Raw genomic sequence first — 17,622 nt, forward strand, 5'->3', positions numbered from 1 at the left:
TAATTTGGTTTTTTTTAATAGGTGATTATGCCTTGTTTCCCAATCAAGAAAATATACATACATACACAGGTCTGAGAAGCCTGCTTTTGTGAAAAGAGAACTAAGATGGGTTTTGTAACAGTCTATAAATTTATAGTCAAAGTTAGATAGTAACTTTGTGTATTATATTTGCATTACACTACTGACCAAGCTCTGCACATTTGCTAAAGTGTACGGTTAAAAGTATATTTTTATAGAATTTTAAATTTTTTCTGGATAATTTCTTACTCTGTGCTCAATAGCAGTTTCATTTCAGGTTGAAACGAGAAGTATTACTATGAAGCTTACTCTATGCTTTCACACCATAAATGTAATCAGATTGAAAATAGTGGTTAAATTAATTAAACATATAAAACCATTTTTACACAGAACAGTCTATTACATTTAACAGGTTCTTTCAATTAATATTTGTGTACTGTAATGCAACTTTAGAGACAAGTGGGGTGTAGCCTGGAGGGATTTTCAAAATGAGAGTAGGCCTATATGTTAACCAAGGACCCTAAGAATTTTCATGTAAAATTTCAGTACAATCGGGGAATAGTATACACATGACAAAAAACTCACTTTCGCATTTATAATATTATTAGGACTAGAATATCAAGAAACAACTCAGAACTTCAAAGAAAGTCAGCTATTGGAAGCTGGAAAATTAAAGAATTAAAATTTAGGCCAGCTAAAGTATGCATGATTTTTAGGTGAATTATGTCGGGTAACACATTGTTTATCCAATATATCAATTTCTATATTCTTTTGTTTTAGAAATTATTTATTCTCGTAGTTGAATCCTACCCACACAGAACTGTTGCACATAAGATGTATTACAGTGGTGTAACTAAAGAAGGGATGAGGGTGATAGAACACAATATAATTAATCCCTCAAGGATAAAAAATATGTATAACAGGGATTAAACTTGTTTGGAATGCAGCATTTAAATGTCTTACTTTGAATTAGACCTACGTAATTTATTTAAATTTATTCCATATCTTCTGATGTGGTGTGCTCATCAATCAGTTTCACCCTCCCCCAGAGCCAAGTCCTAGTTACGCTACTGGTGTATTCTTTTTCAGAACAGCAGCATCCCAATGTTTTATGACTGTATTGACAAAGCCAAACCTTGTGAACCAGTATTAAATCTGCTAATGGGCAATTACAGTCTAAGTTCTTAACTTTGACAATGGTATGAACATCACAAATTAACCACGGTGTGTTAGCTGGTTTATACCTTCTCAAGTCTATTGTAGTTTTATAACTCCATTCTGTTATCCTACACAATTTTTTGAGAGCATTTTTTAATAAATTCCGCTTTTTAGAAAGAAGACATTTTAGGTAAGTTTATACTTTTTAAAGCTGATCTTTGTTTAGTTAGTTATATTTTAAATCAATCAATCAATAATACTTTAATCATAATCATAAAGAACAGAAAAAGCGTCAAGTTACAGTAAGAAAGACAGGTAGAATAGAAACCAGAATAAGAGGGTTTACAAAGTGTTTTCTTCCGGTATTTTGTAGTCAATGCTGAGGAGTCCCTCCAGCATGTGTCATGAACTCGTCCATTGTGTAAATTGATTTATTGATTAGCCATTCTCGAAGTTGTCTTCTCATTGTAGCTGAATCTTGAGTCTTCAACTCGTCAGGTAGAACATTAAATAGTTTTGCCCCTGCATATGAAGGCTTTTTTTTCAAACAAGGCAGTCCGGTGGGATTGAAGGATGAAATCGTCGGCATGGCGAGTTTGTCACCCATGTATGTCTTTGTTTTTTTGGTAACTTGAGTCTGCAGGCAAATAAAACAACTTCTAAAATATACAGGGATGTCACAGTTAAAACATATTAAAGGTTCTTAAAGACTTCACGACAGCTGTCAAGGGGTTGAAGGCTAGCCATTGTTCTAAGGGCTCTTTTTTGAAGGACCAAAAATCCTATTTAAATTACTGCATGAACTGTTTCCCCATAAGATTATGCCATAATCTGATCTTTGATTCAAAGAGTGCAAAATAAGTGATCCTTGTTGCCTCAAATGTACTTGTAGCTTTCACTCTTTTTATGGCAAAAATAGCCGAGCTAAGTTGGTGGCACATCTTGTCAATGTGGTGGCTCCAAGACAGTTTTTCATCTAGAGTGACACCAAGGTGTTTAGTTGATAAGACACGTTCCAACCCTGGAGTTTCGCAAACTGCATCGTCATGTCTTCCTAAAATTAACTGTTTTGTTTTGCACTCGTTGAAAACTAGATCATTGTTCAGACAGTACTGTTGAGCCATATTAACAGATATGAAGGTGCTTATTTCAAGTTGCTCTATTAATTTGTTGCTAGATACAAGAACTGTGTCATCAAGCATATATGACAGGATAACTAAAGTGGTTTATATGGGATGGAAGATCTGATATAAATAAAAGAAACAGTACTGGGCCCATTACAGATCCTTGGGGGCACTCCTCTGGTTATGGGTAGAGGGGAAGATATTCCAGTTTCTGTTTTTCCATTTAGAGTATGCTTGATGATACTATTTGTTTTCGTCCTGTTAAGTAGCTGCCAAACCAATTCAAAACAGAGTGCTTTATGCCCAATGAGCTCAACTTGCTTAAAAGTAGGCCATGATCTAGACAGTCAAAAGCTTTACTGAGATCAAGAAAGGTGCTTGTGACTGTGTTTGCCTGCGTCAATATTGTCAATTATGTGTTCGATTAGGTCTGTCAATGCTGTAATGGTTGATTTCCCCGCTAGAAAGCCGTGTTGTCTGTCAGGAATTAAGTGGTTTTTTGTTAAGATGATCCATTAATCTGCTCAAAACTATTTTCTCCAAAACCTTTGAAACTGTTGGAACTAAAGAAATTGGCCTGTAGTTTTGAATCTTCATATTTGCTTCCTTGTTTGTGTAGAGGAAACACCTTTGAGAGTCTCCAATTTAGAAGGAAATACCCCTTGGCTCATTGATTTATTGATAACATCGGAAAGAGGATGGCAGAGTTCCAGTCTGCAAGATTTTAGGAGATTAGCTGAAACTTCATCTATTCCGGAAGACGTAGAAGATTTCAATTTGTTAATTGTGTTAAGTAACTTCCGTCAACATTTGCAGGTTGAAAGGATGAAATAGTGTTAGCTGTAAGGTCAGGTAGGCTATTAAGTGTTGTCCTTTGTTGGTAACTGTTATTTTTCTTTAAAGTTTTCTCTGCTATTGTAGCGAAATATTCATTGAAAATATTTGCCACCTCACCAATGTCGGAGAGACTGTTTCCAAGCCAGTGTTAATCTGCCATTCCTCCTCTTGAGGTGATTCTTTCGAAGGTCTTACTTTATTTATTGTTTCCCAGATTGCTTTGCTTTTATTAGAGGCTTGGTTAATATGTGCTTCATTTGTTTGTTTTTTTTACTTCTTTTAACTTAAGGTCATATGTCTTCTTCTTTGCTGAGGCCCTTACTTTGTCTTCTTGGCTGTGTTGGTTGACAAATAACGATCCTGAGCTTTCAGGAATTGTTTCCTTAGCAGGTCCAATATCAGGATTTAGTAGTTCAAGATTATTCTGTCGACTAGGCTTGACTCTTGTTTTGGTCATAGGACAGGCAATGTCCATAGCCGATGTTAAAATGGAAAGGAAGTTGCAATAGGCTTCTTCTGCACTGCTGGACTCATATACCTTTTCCCCAGCTCTGGATAGATAGTAATCCCTTGAGGCATGTAAGGTTTATTATTATTAAAAAAACCTTTTTGTCAATGATGTTCCTTTCAGCTGTTTCGAAGGTATGTCCACAGACGTAAATTGCCCTGTATGGTCTGAAAGTCCTGTGTGCACAACATCAAACAGAAATAGAGTTAAAATCGAAGTTTGTACAAACCATGTCAATAGAAGTTGAAGAGGTGTGAGTAATTCTGGTAGGTGGGAGATCTAGTCGAATCATGTCAAAAGGAGCAAGAGCTTCATCAAATAGTAATTTTTTTCTCTTTTTGTCTTATCTAACATGTCAACGTTAAAATCCCCAACCAGGCAAATCCCGCTGTTCTCCAGTGGAATTCTTTCCAGAAGATCGGAAAGGATTAAAAGTGCCTGGCTGAGAGATGCTTTAGGTGGACGGTAAGCACCAAGAATATACAAATGCCGTTTCCTGGTTATCTGGAGTTTCACAGCAGCGACTTCACATGTTAGTTCAATACTTAGGTTCTCTAAGTTGAGACTTTTTGACTTCATAACCAATCATGTTATTTCTGTAGATAGCAATTCCTCCTTTTATATGGTGTTCTCTATTGAAAGAAGTTATTAGAGAATAATTTGGAATTTTTTCCAATTTTAATTGTTTCACAGTTTTAGTCCGTGTTCACTTATTACTAAAATGCCCGGGTTTAGAAGTATGTAAAAAATGAGCAAGCCGATCAATTTTATTTGCCAAGTCTGTCAATATTTTGATGAAAAATTGACAGTTTTCTTGATTTTTGAGCCTTTGTATTAGTTACAACTTGGGTGGTGGGATATATAAAGGGGAATTCAATTTATGAATTATCAAATTAGTAATTTAATTGAACTCATTTAGTTGTTTTATTTAATAATGCTTGTAACTTACATTTTGTTACTTCGAATTAGCTATAAAATCTTTAACAAAAAAAACAACGTAACTATTTATACTAAATATTCATAGAAATACTACGAATAATAGAATCTTCACTGTAAAAGTGCCACTAAAGAAGTCCTTTGAGTAATAGCCAATCACAGAGTAGCACATGGTTGCCACATCGAACAGCTGGTGACTACTTTTAAAACGTGTTACAATCAATATTTGATCACAATATCTCTCGGAATATAAGGCCTCAGGTGCTCTTCTCGGCTGAGTTCAAGCGGTGTTTTGTTGCACAATGTGCAGTGTGTTATATTTTAATCCTGCTCTATAATAATGAACTTCAGCTATTTATTCCATGAATCATGTTACGCTAACGTCTACAATCTTGGTTTATACAGCGCTAAAGCATTACTAACAAAACTTGACATATTTTAATTGTGTTACCTAACTTTCCATGTGGTGTGAACTAGAAACATATTATGTGATAGCTATGACAACGGTCATATGAGCCTGAGATCTGACATACAAAACAAAGTTTAGTGAAATATTTACAGTTTAGTTTATTGACAATTTTATTTTGTTAGTTGCAGTTTTATAGTTGCTAAGCTTTTATATCATACCACAAAATTAGGCTATTATGTTAGAACTACTAATGATAAAATAATTAAATTTTAATCAAATAATGTATGCAATTATTAATTATTTTCAAAGATTTTGAGTTGTTCTAACCATTCAGGCATTCATAATTGGAGTTATTGCATAGAAAAATTCAATGATATTTACTCTTTGGCTAAGCTCACTGAAAATTTAAAGCTAAAGTCTATAACTATACATTATGATCACAATGATGATAGTTAATTCAATGCGATCTCAGCATAATATGATTGTGGTGCATAGACAACTTATTTCTAATACATGATCATTCAGTGGTGTTACTTTGTAAATATACATTCAAAAACTTAAACAGTTCTTATAAAAACCCCCACTTACATTTCTTTAGTTGAGATCTCACTTGAGGATTCCAGAGAGATTCAAATATTGAAACCAACCAACCTAATATTTTGCATGCAGTTTCTTGAAGATCCTATTTGAGGATTTCAGGTACATTTGAATATTCAAACCTTCCAGTCTTATATTTTGCATGCAGTTTCTTGGCAGGAAATGTACAATTGTATGAAATTTCAGTGAAATTTCTCCAGGAGTACAACCTGAATCACCTAAAAGCCTTCAAACTTATAGCTGCACGTATCCGATGCTGTTACTGGCGTTCCTCACCATTTTCTCGTTCTCACTGGCCGATATCAACGAGAAACTGCTCAACATCCAATGTGACCAGCTCCAGTGTGAGTATAAATAAGGCAGACGCTGTAAATTCTATACTTTATCAGCACTATTATACAAGAGTGTATTAAATATAAGCAGGAGTCCTTTCAGATCTAACTTTTTCAACTGCGTTTACATATTTGTACAATTTTTCTATTTGGATTTTTAGTCTCTCTCCCTATAAATATATTTTCCATCATTTCATTATCATTAATTTTTAATTTATCTAACAATATGATTAAGAAAATGTATCATACAATTTTGAACCCTTTAACTATATGTATAAATAAATGCATGAGAGATGGATTTTTTCCTGATGAATTGAAGTTGTCAAGACTGTGCCCAATTTTTAAGAAAGGGTCTAGAAATCTTACTGAAAGCTATCGCCCTATATCAATTGTTCCGGTACTATCTAAAATTATAGAAATTATAGTACATGATCAACTCATTGCTTATCTGGAAAGTAACAACTATCTAAATTCAACACAATTCACATTTAGAAGAGGAAAATGTACAATTGATGCAGTTGATGCACTAATTAGGGAAATCCTAAATACTTTTGAGAATAAGGCCTTTGTTCAGGTAACTCTCTGCGACCTGAGCAAGGCTTTTGACTGCATTGAACATGATGAATTAATCTCAAAACTAAACTATTATGGTATTACTGGTATTTCAGCCAAGTTCCTTAAAGATTATTTAACAAACCGCAAACAAAAAGTGTTTTTAAATGGGGAATGGTCCAATGAATTAGTGATTGAGAATGGAGTACCCCAAGGGTCAGTACTAGGTCCCCTTCTATTCTTAATTCATATAAATGACCTCCCTAGTGCTATAAAGGCAAAATCTTTATTATACGCAGATGATACAACTTTCTTAAATGTTCACACAAATTTTAACACACTACAAGACCTTGTAAATAAAACATTTACCAAAGCCTCATTGTGGTTCAGGTCAAATGGTTTTTTATTGAATGAATCCAAAACCCAAAACATTTTATTCAGCTTAAGGCAAATCCCTCCATCCGACATAACCAATGATTTCTTTTCTTGTGTTAAATTTCTAGGACTATTTATTGACAATAACTTAACATGGACCTCTCATATTGAATATATTTCCAAAAGATTATCAAGAGTAATTTTTCTTCTTAAATGAATAATGAATTGTGTGCCTGAAAGCTATGTAAAATCTGCCTACTATGCCTTTTTCCAATCTATAATTAGATACGGTCTTGTAATATGGGGCAATAGCACTAGAATTAATGACATTCTCATCCTGCAAAAGAAGGTGATTAGAATAATGACTAAAGCAAATCCATTGGACCATTGCAAACCACTTTTTATTGAACTAGAGCTGCAAACTGTTATTAATTTGTATATTTTTGACTCGGTCTCATACATCCTGAAAAATATTCCAGCTCTCACTTTTGGCAGCAACATACATAGCTACAATACCAGAAATAAAAACAACATTGCAATAGAACACTGTAGGTTAAGCAAAACACAGCAGAGTCACATTTTAACTTCTCAAAAGATTTATAACAAATTAAGAAATGTAGTTGATAAGTATCCAACAAACATTTTCAAAGCTAAATTGTATACTTGGTTACTGAGGAATCCTTTTTATGATCTGACTGAGTTTTTTAGTATTCATGAAGTGAATTTCTAGTTCCTGTTTATTCTTATTTCTTTCTTCTTATTTACTATGAACATATCTACATGTAATAATTTGGGTACTGGTAGGATATTGTTTTTGACTCTTGAGATGTATACACAACTTTGCCAATGCTCTTTGAAAAATGACAATAAATATTAGTTATTATTTATTTATTTTGATGTTTTAATTGTATAATATTTTAATGTTTTTAATTCTAGATAGATATAATATTATATTATAGTTTTATTTACAATTTTTAACAGTCCATTTTAAATAGTTTGTAGTAGGGATTGATCAGGATGTTGTTTAGTACCCAAGTTTATTTCCGTTGATAGATGCTAATATTATAGGTTATAGTTTTATTTACAATTTTACAGTCCATTTTAAATAGTTTGTAGTAGGGATTGATCAGGATGTTGTTTAGTACCTAAGTTTATTTCCGTTGTATCATTTATGAAATTGTATTATTTATTATGTATGAAGATAGGTGGAAGAGGGAAATTCTTGGCAACTTTTGGTAAAAATGTTTATATGTTGGATTAATAATATTGCCTCCAGACTATACCACTTAGGTGTATATTTGACTTTGCTGATGCAATTTTGTAAGATGGCAATAAACATATATTTATTTATTAAAACTCTTCTTCTTGCACAAACGATTCCAACGTTTTGATGTTTTTGAAATGACATCCTTGACTTCAAAAAGATGCAAATCAGAGCATGACAACTCCGGGCTATAAGATGGTTGTTCTAGGTTCTATCCGATGTTATGCTTAAAAATTTGCCTTGCATCATTAACCACAAGAGATCAAATAATTTGTTGCAAAAGAATGACAGTTCTGACCAACTGCTTGATTATTTTCTATCAAAATGACACTTTTTCAAGATCCAGTATATTACAATAATAATGTGCACTAATTGTTCATTGGCTATGGAAAAAATGTGAAAAGCATCTTGCTGTTAGATAAAAACTAGCCATTATCCTTTTAGCCAAAAACCACATTTTTTAATTTACTGGTGGGAGCCGTTTTACTAATCTTCCTTACCGGTTTTGATCTTGATACATCTAAATATTAAATGTCTATGAAATATTTTTTAAAATATCATAGGATGGAAACACAACTAACAAATCAAATTTTGATAAATTATAGATTTTTTTGTTATAGCGTGTTTAGGTGTATAAAGTTCAATTCTCTGGTTTTTATTGTGTTGGATTCAATTCAGTCTCTATGTCCGTGTATACATATGTATATAAACCAGAAATTGGGAGGTTGCAGGATAGTGATGGACAACATTCTCCACCACATCAGTCTCCGTCATTCTTTAACTGTACAAAATCAGCTGCAGAAACAATCTTGCTGAAAACTATCCTCAAGACTAGGTCTACACTATGAGGTTTAAGGTCTTTTTTAGTGCAATTTTGTATTGTCAGGTTATACTCAACACATATGTACTTCTTGTTGTTTTTTACATTTTCCCTTTGATTACAGATTAATATTTTACTCTTATTTTTCCGTACGGTTTTTTCCACCATATTTTTATTATAACCATTAGCCTTGGCAATATGTTTTATGATATTTAGTTTCTTGTTATAATTAGTTACATTCAGTGGTACTCCAAAACAACAATCCACACCAGGAAGATTTGGAAGATGTAAATATCAGAACTCGTACTAAAATGCACAAACCAGCGTTTATATATAAATTATTTTGTTCCGATTGTCCTAGATTTTACATCGGACAGACAGACAGGTTCTTTAGTCAAACATTTAAAGAACATTGCCTGAAACCTAAATTACAAAAGCAGATTTCATTGTTCGTGCAATATCTGATGGATAAGAACCAAACAATAAATGACAATTGGAAGTTTTACATCAATGTTGCAAAGGCAGCAAACTATACGTGCTTGAAGAATACAAAATACATAAACTTTTTTAAAAGAATCCATTACACAAACTCATGTTAAATGAGAAGCTACAATTCAACTTTTTGATTATTTGTTCAACACAATAATCCATCGTAACAGCGCCATCTGTTGTTACCAAATGACCGATCAGCTGATAACGTCAATGCACCGAAAACTGAAATCACTGAGAATCGATTATCCTGTCTTCTGCCAGTCACGATATCATGTCTTGTTAAATATTCGTGTGTGATAGGACTACAAAATGTATGTTTTGTCATTTATTTATTTGTATTATTTCTTGCTGTCTTTGTAAATTTAAAACTATTACAACTCCAAATGGATAATCCTTTCTTTTAATACTTATTGATATCAGAAGATTACTTATTAGAAGTTGAAACTATAGTAGCCTTATGACTAATGTTTGACGAAGGTTTATGCTAATAGTAATTAGCAATTTGTCATACCTTTCTGTTGATAACTACCTATATATTCACAGACCAACAATGAAAACTGCCACATCCCAACATTGAAACTACCTAGGTGCTTTGCAGGTTTCCTATCGGAACTAAACAAACTTGGTTAATCTAATCCTTAGGAATACAATCAACAGCAAAAATATATTTGTTGAGTTCTTGCAACAACCTTTTTAGAATAAATTGTTGGTTACGTTCAAATCTAATCCAAAGGAAAGTGCCACAACCAAGAATAACTTACTCTTTATCTTCATCACCTACAAAATATTTCTAGTCAGGCTCCTTATCCTTTGGTAGAACCTTGGTTTGGTGTGTTTGCAGTCTTTACTTCTCTAATCCAAACAATTAAATTTGAAAGCATTCTTTTACTTTGCTACTTGCTTTCTTGAATATAAAATTAATTGACACATTATTTGTTTAAATATTTTAGTTCAACTATTTTCAATTAGGTTTAAATTTTCCTATTCTGTTGTTTCTTTTAGTAATATTATGTGACAGCACTGAGTATCTTATCCAATTATTTTTGATTAAAATTCTGATTTCTCAAATTCACTTACTGTTTCCAATAAATGTTTATACACGTGTAACTCTTTTTTACATTCCAGTTTTGATATCATCAAGTATTAATGAGACAAACATATGAGATTTTTCTCCACCATTATAACCAAAAATATTACATTTTTATATTGATTTTGACAGATATATTGAAATTTGTAAAATAAAGTGTTTAAAAATATATTTCACATAACTATTTTCTTTTTAAGAGCTTCAATAAATTCAGTATCAGAATTTAAAACTGTCAAGTCTAAATTAATAAAAGTAATTAAATTATACTATCTATATTTTATGTTAAAAGAACACGGGATAGTGAAAAAACAAGCCTTAATGGCAAAAATCTGTAAAGGATTGGATTAAAAAAGTATATGTTTTTATTTCATATCTACTAATTGAAAGTTAAAAATCTTAGGTACAATGTAAACAAAAATATGATGTTGGACATTTATATTTTTATTGAAAATATATATTAGATTGATTTTAAAATAAACAAGTTTTGATGCTGCAAAAACACAGGTATAATTTCTTAAGCACTAGCCCTGCTTTGATGTAATTTTGCTGAAGTTCAACTGTGAAGTGTAGCAAAATGAGAGAGTGCAAGGACATCTAAATAGAAACTGTTTCTGAACCATCCCGTTGAGGAATCTGTAGTAGTTCAAGTCAGGAAACAACTTTGTCGCTAAACCAGTACCTTTCGAGGTTCCTTTTTCTTCCATACTTCCACTTCATGGCACAGCACCAGGTACGTGAAACCCAGGATCCTGTAATATATAATTGAAACACAACACAAAGATAAGATAAGACCATGATTAACAGAGATCAGCATGTTAAAGATTGTGTAGTCTTATATGCTAACACGAGTTTTACTAAGGAGATTACAATTCTGAACAGAACAAAATACAGTACAGAGCTTCTGTATGAATTTGCAGCAGTAAAAATCAACACCAAGTCTTGCGAAACATATATTATTGGCATTTATCAACCTGACTACTTCCTTGAAGATGTACTAAACCTCTTAGGCCCTCTCCTTGACACAATACCAGTCTGGAAAAGCAGAGTGATACTCATGCATGTGGTGACACAAATGTCAACGGTCTTAGCAAAAACTCAAAATAACCAAACAACTTCAAGAATTCCTAGCCGTGTACAATACTACTAGACTAGAACTCCTTCCAACGAGAAACACACCACACTCTGAAACCTCAATAGATTTTGTTTGTTCAAACTTACAACCCACTCTTATCTCAGTAAACGTAATAAATACCTGCATATCTGACCATACAGGCCAAATCTGCTCCATACTGTTAGAATAATCTATAAAATCAAAGCAAGCCCAAGAATAAAGACAATTCAACCAAAGAAACATAAGAGAGAAAAGCTAGCTCAACAACAGTGGGACAAAGTCTACAACACTCAAAATGCCAACGATGCCTTTGAAAACTTTGAAAGAATAATAAAAACACACTCAGTGCCACATGCCCTATTGTAAAGTCCAAGCCTAGGAACTATGGAGCAACTCTACTAAACAACATCCAAAGAGTGCTTGTCCAGCAGAAGAGGCCCATCAGAACCATTACAAACTTGGGACCTTTAGACTCCTGCCGTGAGGCATTTAAAGAATTGAAAATCCTTACAGTAGTTTCGCCATACATCTTGGAAACAATCCTTCATGTATCAGGAGTCTCTGTGCCTCGAGGAGCTGATATCCACTTGTACTTCACCAGAGGCACAACCAACTACACCTTGCCAATTCACCGCCACACACTCTTTGAAAAGAAAACCCTCTTACAGTGGTGCCAAATTTACAAACAACCTACCAGAGGAACTGAAGACCATCCACGATCTCAAGAACAAGAGAAAGGTAATAACCAGATGGCCAAGACCACCCTTATACAGCATTGAAGAGTGCATGAGTTGAAGGACACTAGGACCACACACACCCACTGTACATCATAGTTATATACACACACACTAGTATAATTCTATATTATGTACTGACACACACTTTCTAAACTTGATGTTTATGAAATAGTTTTCAGATTTCTGATTAACAAAAGTGTTTTTTACCATAATTTTTAACAGCTTTTATGTACACCTTCACATGGTTTTTGCTGTATCTTTACAGTATCTAAAGTAAAGTGAAATGTCTGTTTGTGCAGTGTGTTGAAGTTATAACCATAATTCTTTATTCATTAAGAACAGTTATCGTAGCCAGCACCATACGTACATTTCAGTGTTTTCATAAGACTTATACTTGTAACATAACACACAAGTATTTAATTTCAAATGTTGATTGGCATAAGGAGTTTTCTGAAATTATCAGGGTTTAAATTTTGATAGTTAAGAATAACACGGAAATGTTTTCCGTTCAAATATGCTTTGAACCTCATGCTTTTGACTCCCAGTACATAACTTTGAACCTCATGCTTTTGACTCCCAGTACATAGTTCCAAAACAAATGTAAAAGGATGCCAAGGTGAATTTGACATTCAAAAGGAAGTATCTATACCTTCCACCTAGAAAAAGATTCACAGATGTTAGGTCTAAACATGTCTATGATACCGCCACACAATACAATGATTGATTGTGGTTGTAGGCCTGGAAATTCTTTCATTTAGTGGTTATTGGAACACAATCGGTCTAAATTTAATCTACAATTGATACGTTGCTGTACATGAAGTAGGAACATTATAAGAATAGGCACGTGCGATCACCACAAATATTTTTTAACTGAAGAGAAACATGTATGGCGTTATCTACAATAATTTCGTGCTCAATGTTGTGGTTTCTTGAACATTTATGGTCAAACTTAAAATTATTAACCACAAATGTACTCTTTAAGAAAAATCTACAATAACCAAAATACAGAATTGGATGTATAAGTAATTATAAATAAGATAAAATAAACTGGCAGAATACAAATAAAAGTTATGCTTGAGTCTTAAATTACAGACACAAACAAGTTGCTCTTTTACTCATTCTTTAGCAAGCATCTAAGAAACCTTTATCTGTTTGTTTGGTGTTTACAGAGATTCGGTGATTGGGAATTTGTATATACAGGGTGTGTAAAATGCATTGAAACACCCTTATATTTTCTTTTTACTAACTAAATTCAATGCTATTAGTTTCAATACCTTTATGAAATACAATACTTTCAATATTCCAAGTGCTGTATTTTCTGATTAAGCATTTTTAAACTTTTATTCTATACAAAATAGTGGTCATTTAAAGGTTCATTATTCATATAATATAAAGTCACCATATTGTGATGTTTATGAAGTGTGGTTTGTGGCATTATGCTCTAACAATAGACCTATAAATGTCATATTGAAAAATAGACGCATTTAATATATCCATGACAGTCACCCCAATGTAGGCATGTGATAGTTATTACGTAAAAAACAGTTAAGATAGCTGTATAACATTGCACAGCAAGGTTTGTTAGATTTTATCTGCTATGGTTTAAATAATATTATGGTGATACCAAACATTTAACACGCCCTTTCAATACCTTTATGAAATACAATACTTTCAATATTCCAAGTGCTGTATTTTCTGATTAAGCATTTTTAAACTTTTATTCTATACAAAATAGTGGTCATTTAAAGGTTCATTATTCATATAATATAAAGTCACCATATTGTGATGTTTATGAAGTGTGGTTTGTGGCATTATGCTCTAACAATAGACCTATAAATGATATTCATATTGAAAAATAGACGCATTTAATATATCCATGACAGTCACCCCAATGTAGGCATGTGATAGTTATTACGTAAAAAACAGTTAAGATAGCTGTATAACATTGCACAGCAAGATTTGTTAGATTTTATCTGCTATGGTTTAAATAATATTATGGTGTTACCAAACATTTAACACGCCCTGTATATATGTCGTGTAAGATTTATTGGGTGCAGGTGTGTCCGATGATTCCTCCTACGTCTACAGGAGAGTGAAAACCGTTGCTACGAAAAAGTACCATGCTGTCACATTTATGGAGGTAATTAGAACAAATTTTAACTACTGTTGTGCGCATCTTTTATGAAACATGTTTTAGTGAATAGACAATACACTATCATAACTAGAATTTTAAATTCTATATATACACACTAGTGTGGATATACACACAAGTATCTCCTCATTATTATATATAATTTTTTTTATTTATGTTTGATGTATCATATCATAACGCTTACTTCTGAAGGATGGGTCTAAAACCCTACACTTCAAATAAAGTCTTCTGTTTCTTCCTTAATTAAAGCAACATATTATAATATTAAATGTTTAAATTGATCTAAAGCTAGATTCAGTTTTAAAAGTAAAATACAAACGAGGTATTGAAACATCATCAATTTGATTTTATACTCTTATCTAATGTGCTTTACACAATTATAAATTGTAACCAAAGAAAAAATTCAACATAACAAAATATACTGTATAATAAACATTTTTGCCGGTTTGTTAATATTTAACATTAATTCTTCCTTTAGTAAAACCATTTTCCATTTTTTTTTTTAACTGAATTACTCTCAAATCAATTGGCATATTTAAGAGAAAGAATGATGAATTCAGAATTGTGATTATATTAAAATATGTGAGAACACTCAAAATAGATGAGATATGTTTTCAAGCTGGAGAAAGAGAGAACATGCTGAAACAAATAGAAACACCCATTTGAGAACCAATTAAATAATTTCTTTAGCATTATTACATGTAAATGTTTGTACGGTTATTTATTGTATTATTTTAGTGTTATTTATTTTATGTTATGTGTATGTGTAAAACATTGTTTTAGTCTTAGTTGTATATTATAGTCATAGTATTTGTATTCATGGTACTATTCATTGTACGCTGTACAAACTTATGAATAAAGCAATTTCTAATTCTGAAGAATAGGCAGGTCCTACCAGCAGAATTTGGAGTGTGCAATAAGCTTAGGATGACACATTGAGAACCACAAGTCCTTTATACCCCCTCTTTAATGTACTGGGTACATAACAAGGATCTATCCCTAAACCTTGTTGCAGACCAACTGGTTCAAGGCGATGCAGTACTGCAGTCTCCACGGGATGAGGCTAGCCACCATAGACTGCAAGCAGGACCAGGCCCAGCTGGAAGAGCAACTCTATGAATTGGGTAACTTGTCAGTAGTAGCCTTCATTCAATGTTCGTGAAATGAAACAATATAGAGTTCAACTAATGAACACAGAATCTGTGCAAGAACTAAGGAAGAAATAAAACATTCCACTAATGGTGTATTTCTTACCATAAACAGTGTAGAAACATTAAAAAATATTCAAATCTAAATAAACATGTGCCAAATTATACATATACACGATTTCTTTAAAAGCAATATAGGTGGACTGGATAAACATTGTTTGTTATACACTCAAAAACAATTACTTTTGATTCCCAATATTCTGAAATTGATCATTTCCACCAAATTTTTTATTACAAAAGTTATGATAGAAAAATTTGTTTAAAAACTGTAAAAAACTATAATTTAACAATAATTACAAAGTAATTTTATGGACCTTAGTTTACAGACATATCTTATCTTTTTGAAGTTCTAATAACCAGAAAATTACTTAATAAGTAAAAGATAATGGGAAAAAATTGAAATTTATAAGAAAATTGTTACTACATATCACTAGCTCACTTATTATTAACACTGCTGATTGTATAGTAATTGAATGGACAAAATACTAGAGAAAATGTCACAATACAGAAAATTTCTACTTAGTACAATAAAAAAAAAAAAAAAAAAAAAAAAAAAACATATTCATTTCGAACCCTCTACTCAAAAATATTGCTAATATTCAGATTTTTATTTTTACAAGAGAAACACAATTAGAAATATCAGAAACTGAGTTATGAATCATTCATCAACTATTGTTCATGTCAGTATGAATTTTGGGCTGACGTCAGCTTTTACAACCGTTTAATATATAATCTATTACTTGTGGCTCTTAACCTCTCATTGCAATGGTACCAAAACTAGGACTGTTCTTTGTACCGTAACAAACCCTAAACTATCAGTGTAACATGAGTGTCTAGTGTGATATAATAATTAATATATGATATACTAGACCTCATTGATTTAGCTTTGAATACAATTTTTTAATTGTTATTAACGTTAAACTAATTAAAAATATAGCAATTCAAACAGGATCTGGTTCCAGTTAGTTTGAACTTTAAAAATACTCATGAAGACAGTTTTCAACTAGAAATGGAAAATGGTATAACTGGATTTTTATCAAATTTAAAAGCCTTATCCAAATAAATTATTTTCTTAAAGAAACATTTAGAACACGATTGATTGAATGTTCTTTAACGCATCTTATAAAAATTACTTTATTTCAGCTCCAGTAGCATCTCAGCTGTGGATCTCAGGAACCAGAATGGGACATGAAAAAGACTTCTTCTGGATGACAACTGGGAAACCCATCACATTCGCTGATTGGCAGCCAGGTTCCAATAACGAGAAGTGTGTATTCCTCACCAAAACTGCTTCCAGCTACAAGTGGGCCACAAGCAACTGTGACGTAAAGAAACACTTCTTGTGCGAATATTATGCTTGAACATTGCCTGTTCCTCTTTTCTTCTTGTTGCTTAAATTAACTTCTACTTCAGATGCTGATATTCATTTAATTGATATTCTTATTGATTAATTGTAATAAAACACTCAAGAATAGTGCAGTAGTAAATCATTATGTATCCACAACCCCTTTCATAAATAAGAGTATAGTCACCATATATAAAAAATTATGTTATTCTTAGACTATTTGTCTTTGTTCAATAGTTTAGATGGATAGATTGTTCATAGCCAGATTCAAAATTTGACGTTGAAATTAACAGTATGGTAGTTTAAAGAAATCTTTAATTCTTATGCTGAAGACGTTACATGGGTGTTCCAAATTAAAATTGAACTTTGCTGCTTACTTTTTTGTTATACAATTTCTTATTTTATTTTGACGTTGAATCCACATTTCTCCTATTGAGACATAACCCTAATTCTCTTAGGCTAATTCATTCTGTCACGTTATCAATAATTTTGTTGTTAAAGTCAATGTTTTCTTTTCTTAGCTTTTAGCAGATTTCCCTTTTGTTTATAGCAGCAGTCAT

At 32.3% G+C, this 17,622-nt stretch overlaps 1 protein-coding gene across 2 annotated transcripts; it reads left to right on the forward strand.

The window, feature by feature from the left end:
• The first annotated feature begins 1,208 nt into the window (after positions 1 to 1,208).
• On the forward strand, positions 1,209 to 17,191 carry LOC124353682 (lectin subunit alpha-like). Of its 2 annotated transcripts, none has more exons than XM_046803644.1 (5): positions 1,209 to 1,366; positions 5,774 to 5,931; positions 14,415 to 14,497; positions 15,525 to 15,633; positions 16,861 to 17,191. In XM_046803644.1, exons 2-5 carry the CDS (start codon positions 5,841 to 5,843, stop codon positions 17,076 to 17,078), a joined length of 501 nt encoding a protein of 166 aa, XP_046659600.1. In that variant the 5' UTR covers positions 1,209 to 1,366; positions 5,774 to 5,840; the 3' UTR covers positions 17,079 to 17,191. The 2 variants fall into 2 exon arrangements, with proteins under 2 accessions (XP_046659600.1, XP_046659601.1); XM_046803645.1 differs by having other exon boundaries at positions 1,210 to 1,366; positions 5,828 to 5,931.
• The last annotated feature ends 431 nt before the right edge of the window (positions 17,192 to 17,622 follow it).

The sequence above is a fragment of the Homalodisca vitripennis genome, chromosome 2 (genome assembly GCF_021130785.1).
Source record: "Homalodisca vitripennis isolate AUS2020 chromosome 2, UT_GWSS_2.1, whole genome shotgun sequence".
NCBI lineage: Eukaryota > Metazoa > Arthropoda > Insecta > Hemiptera > Cicadellidae > Homalodisca > Homalodisca vitripennis.

Excerpts from the sequence above, each read along its gene's own strand:
- LOC124353682 (XM_046803644.1), top strand. The coding sequence starts at position 5,841 with ATGCTGTTACTGGCGTTCCTCACCATTTTCTCGTTCTCACTGGCCGAT. Across the intron at positions 14,498-15,524 it reads ATGCTGTCACATTTATGGAG|ACCAACTGGTTCAAGGCGAT; the intron begins GTAATTAGAACA and ends ACCTTGTTGCAG. Across the intron at positions 15,634-16,860 it reads AGAGCAACTCTATGAATTGG|CTCCAGTAGCATCTCAGCTG; the intron begins GTAACTTGTCAG and ends ACTTTATTTCAG.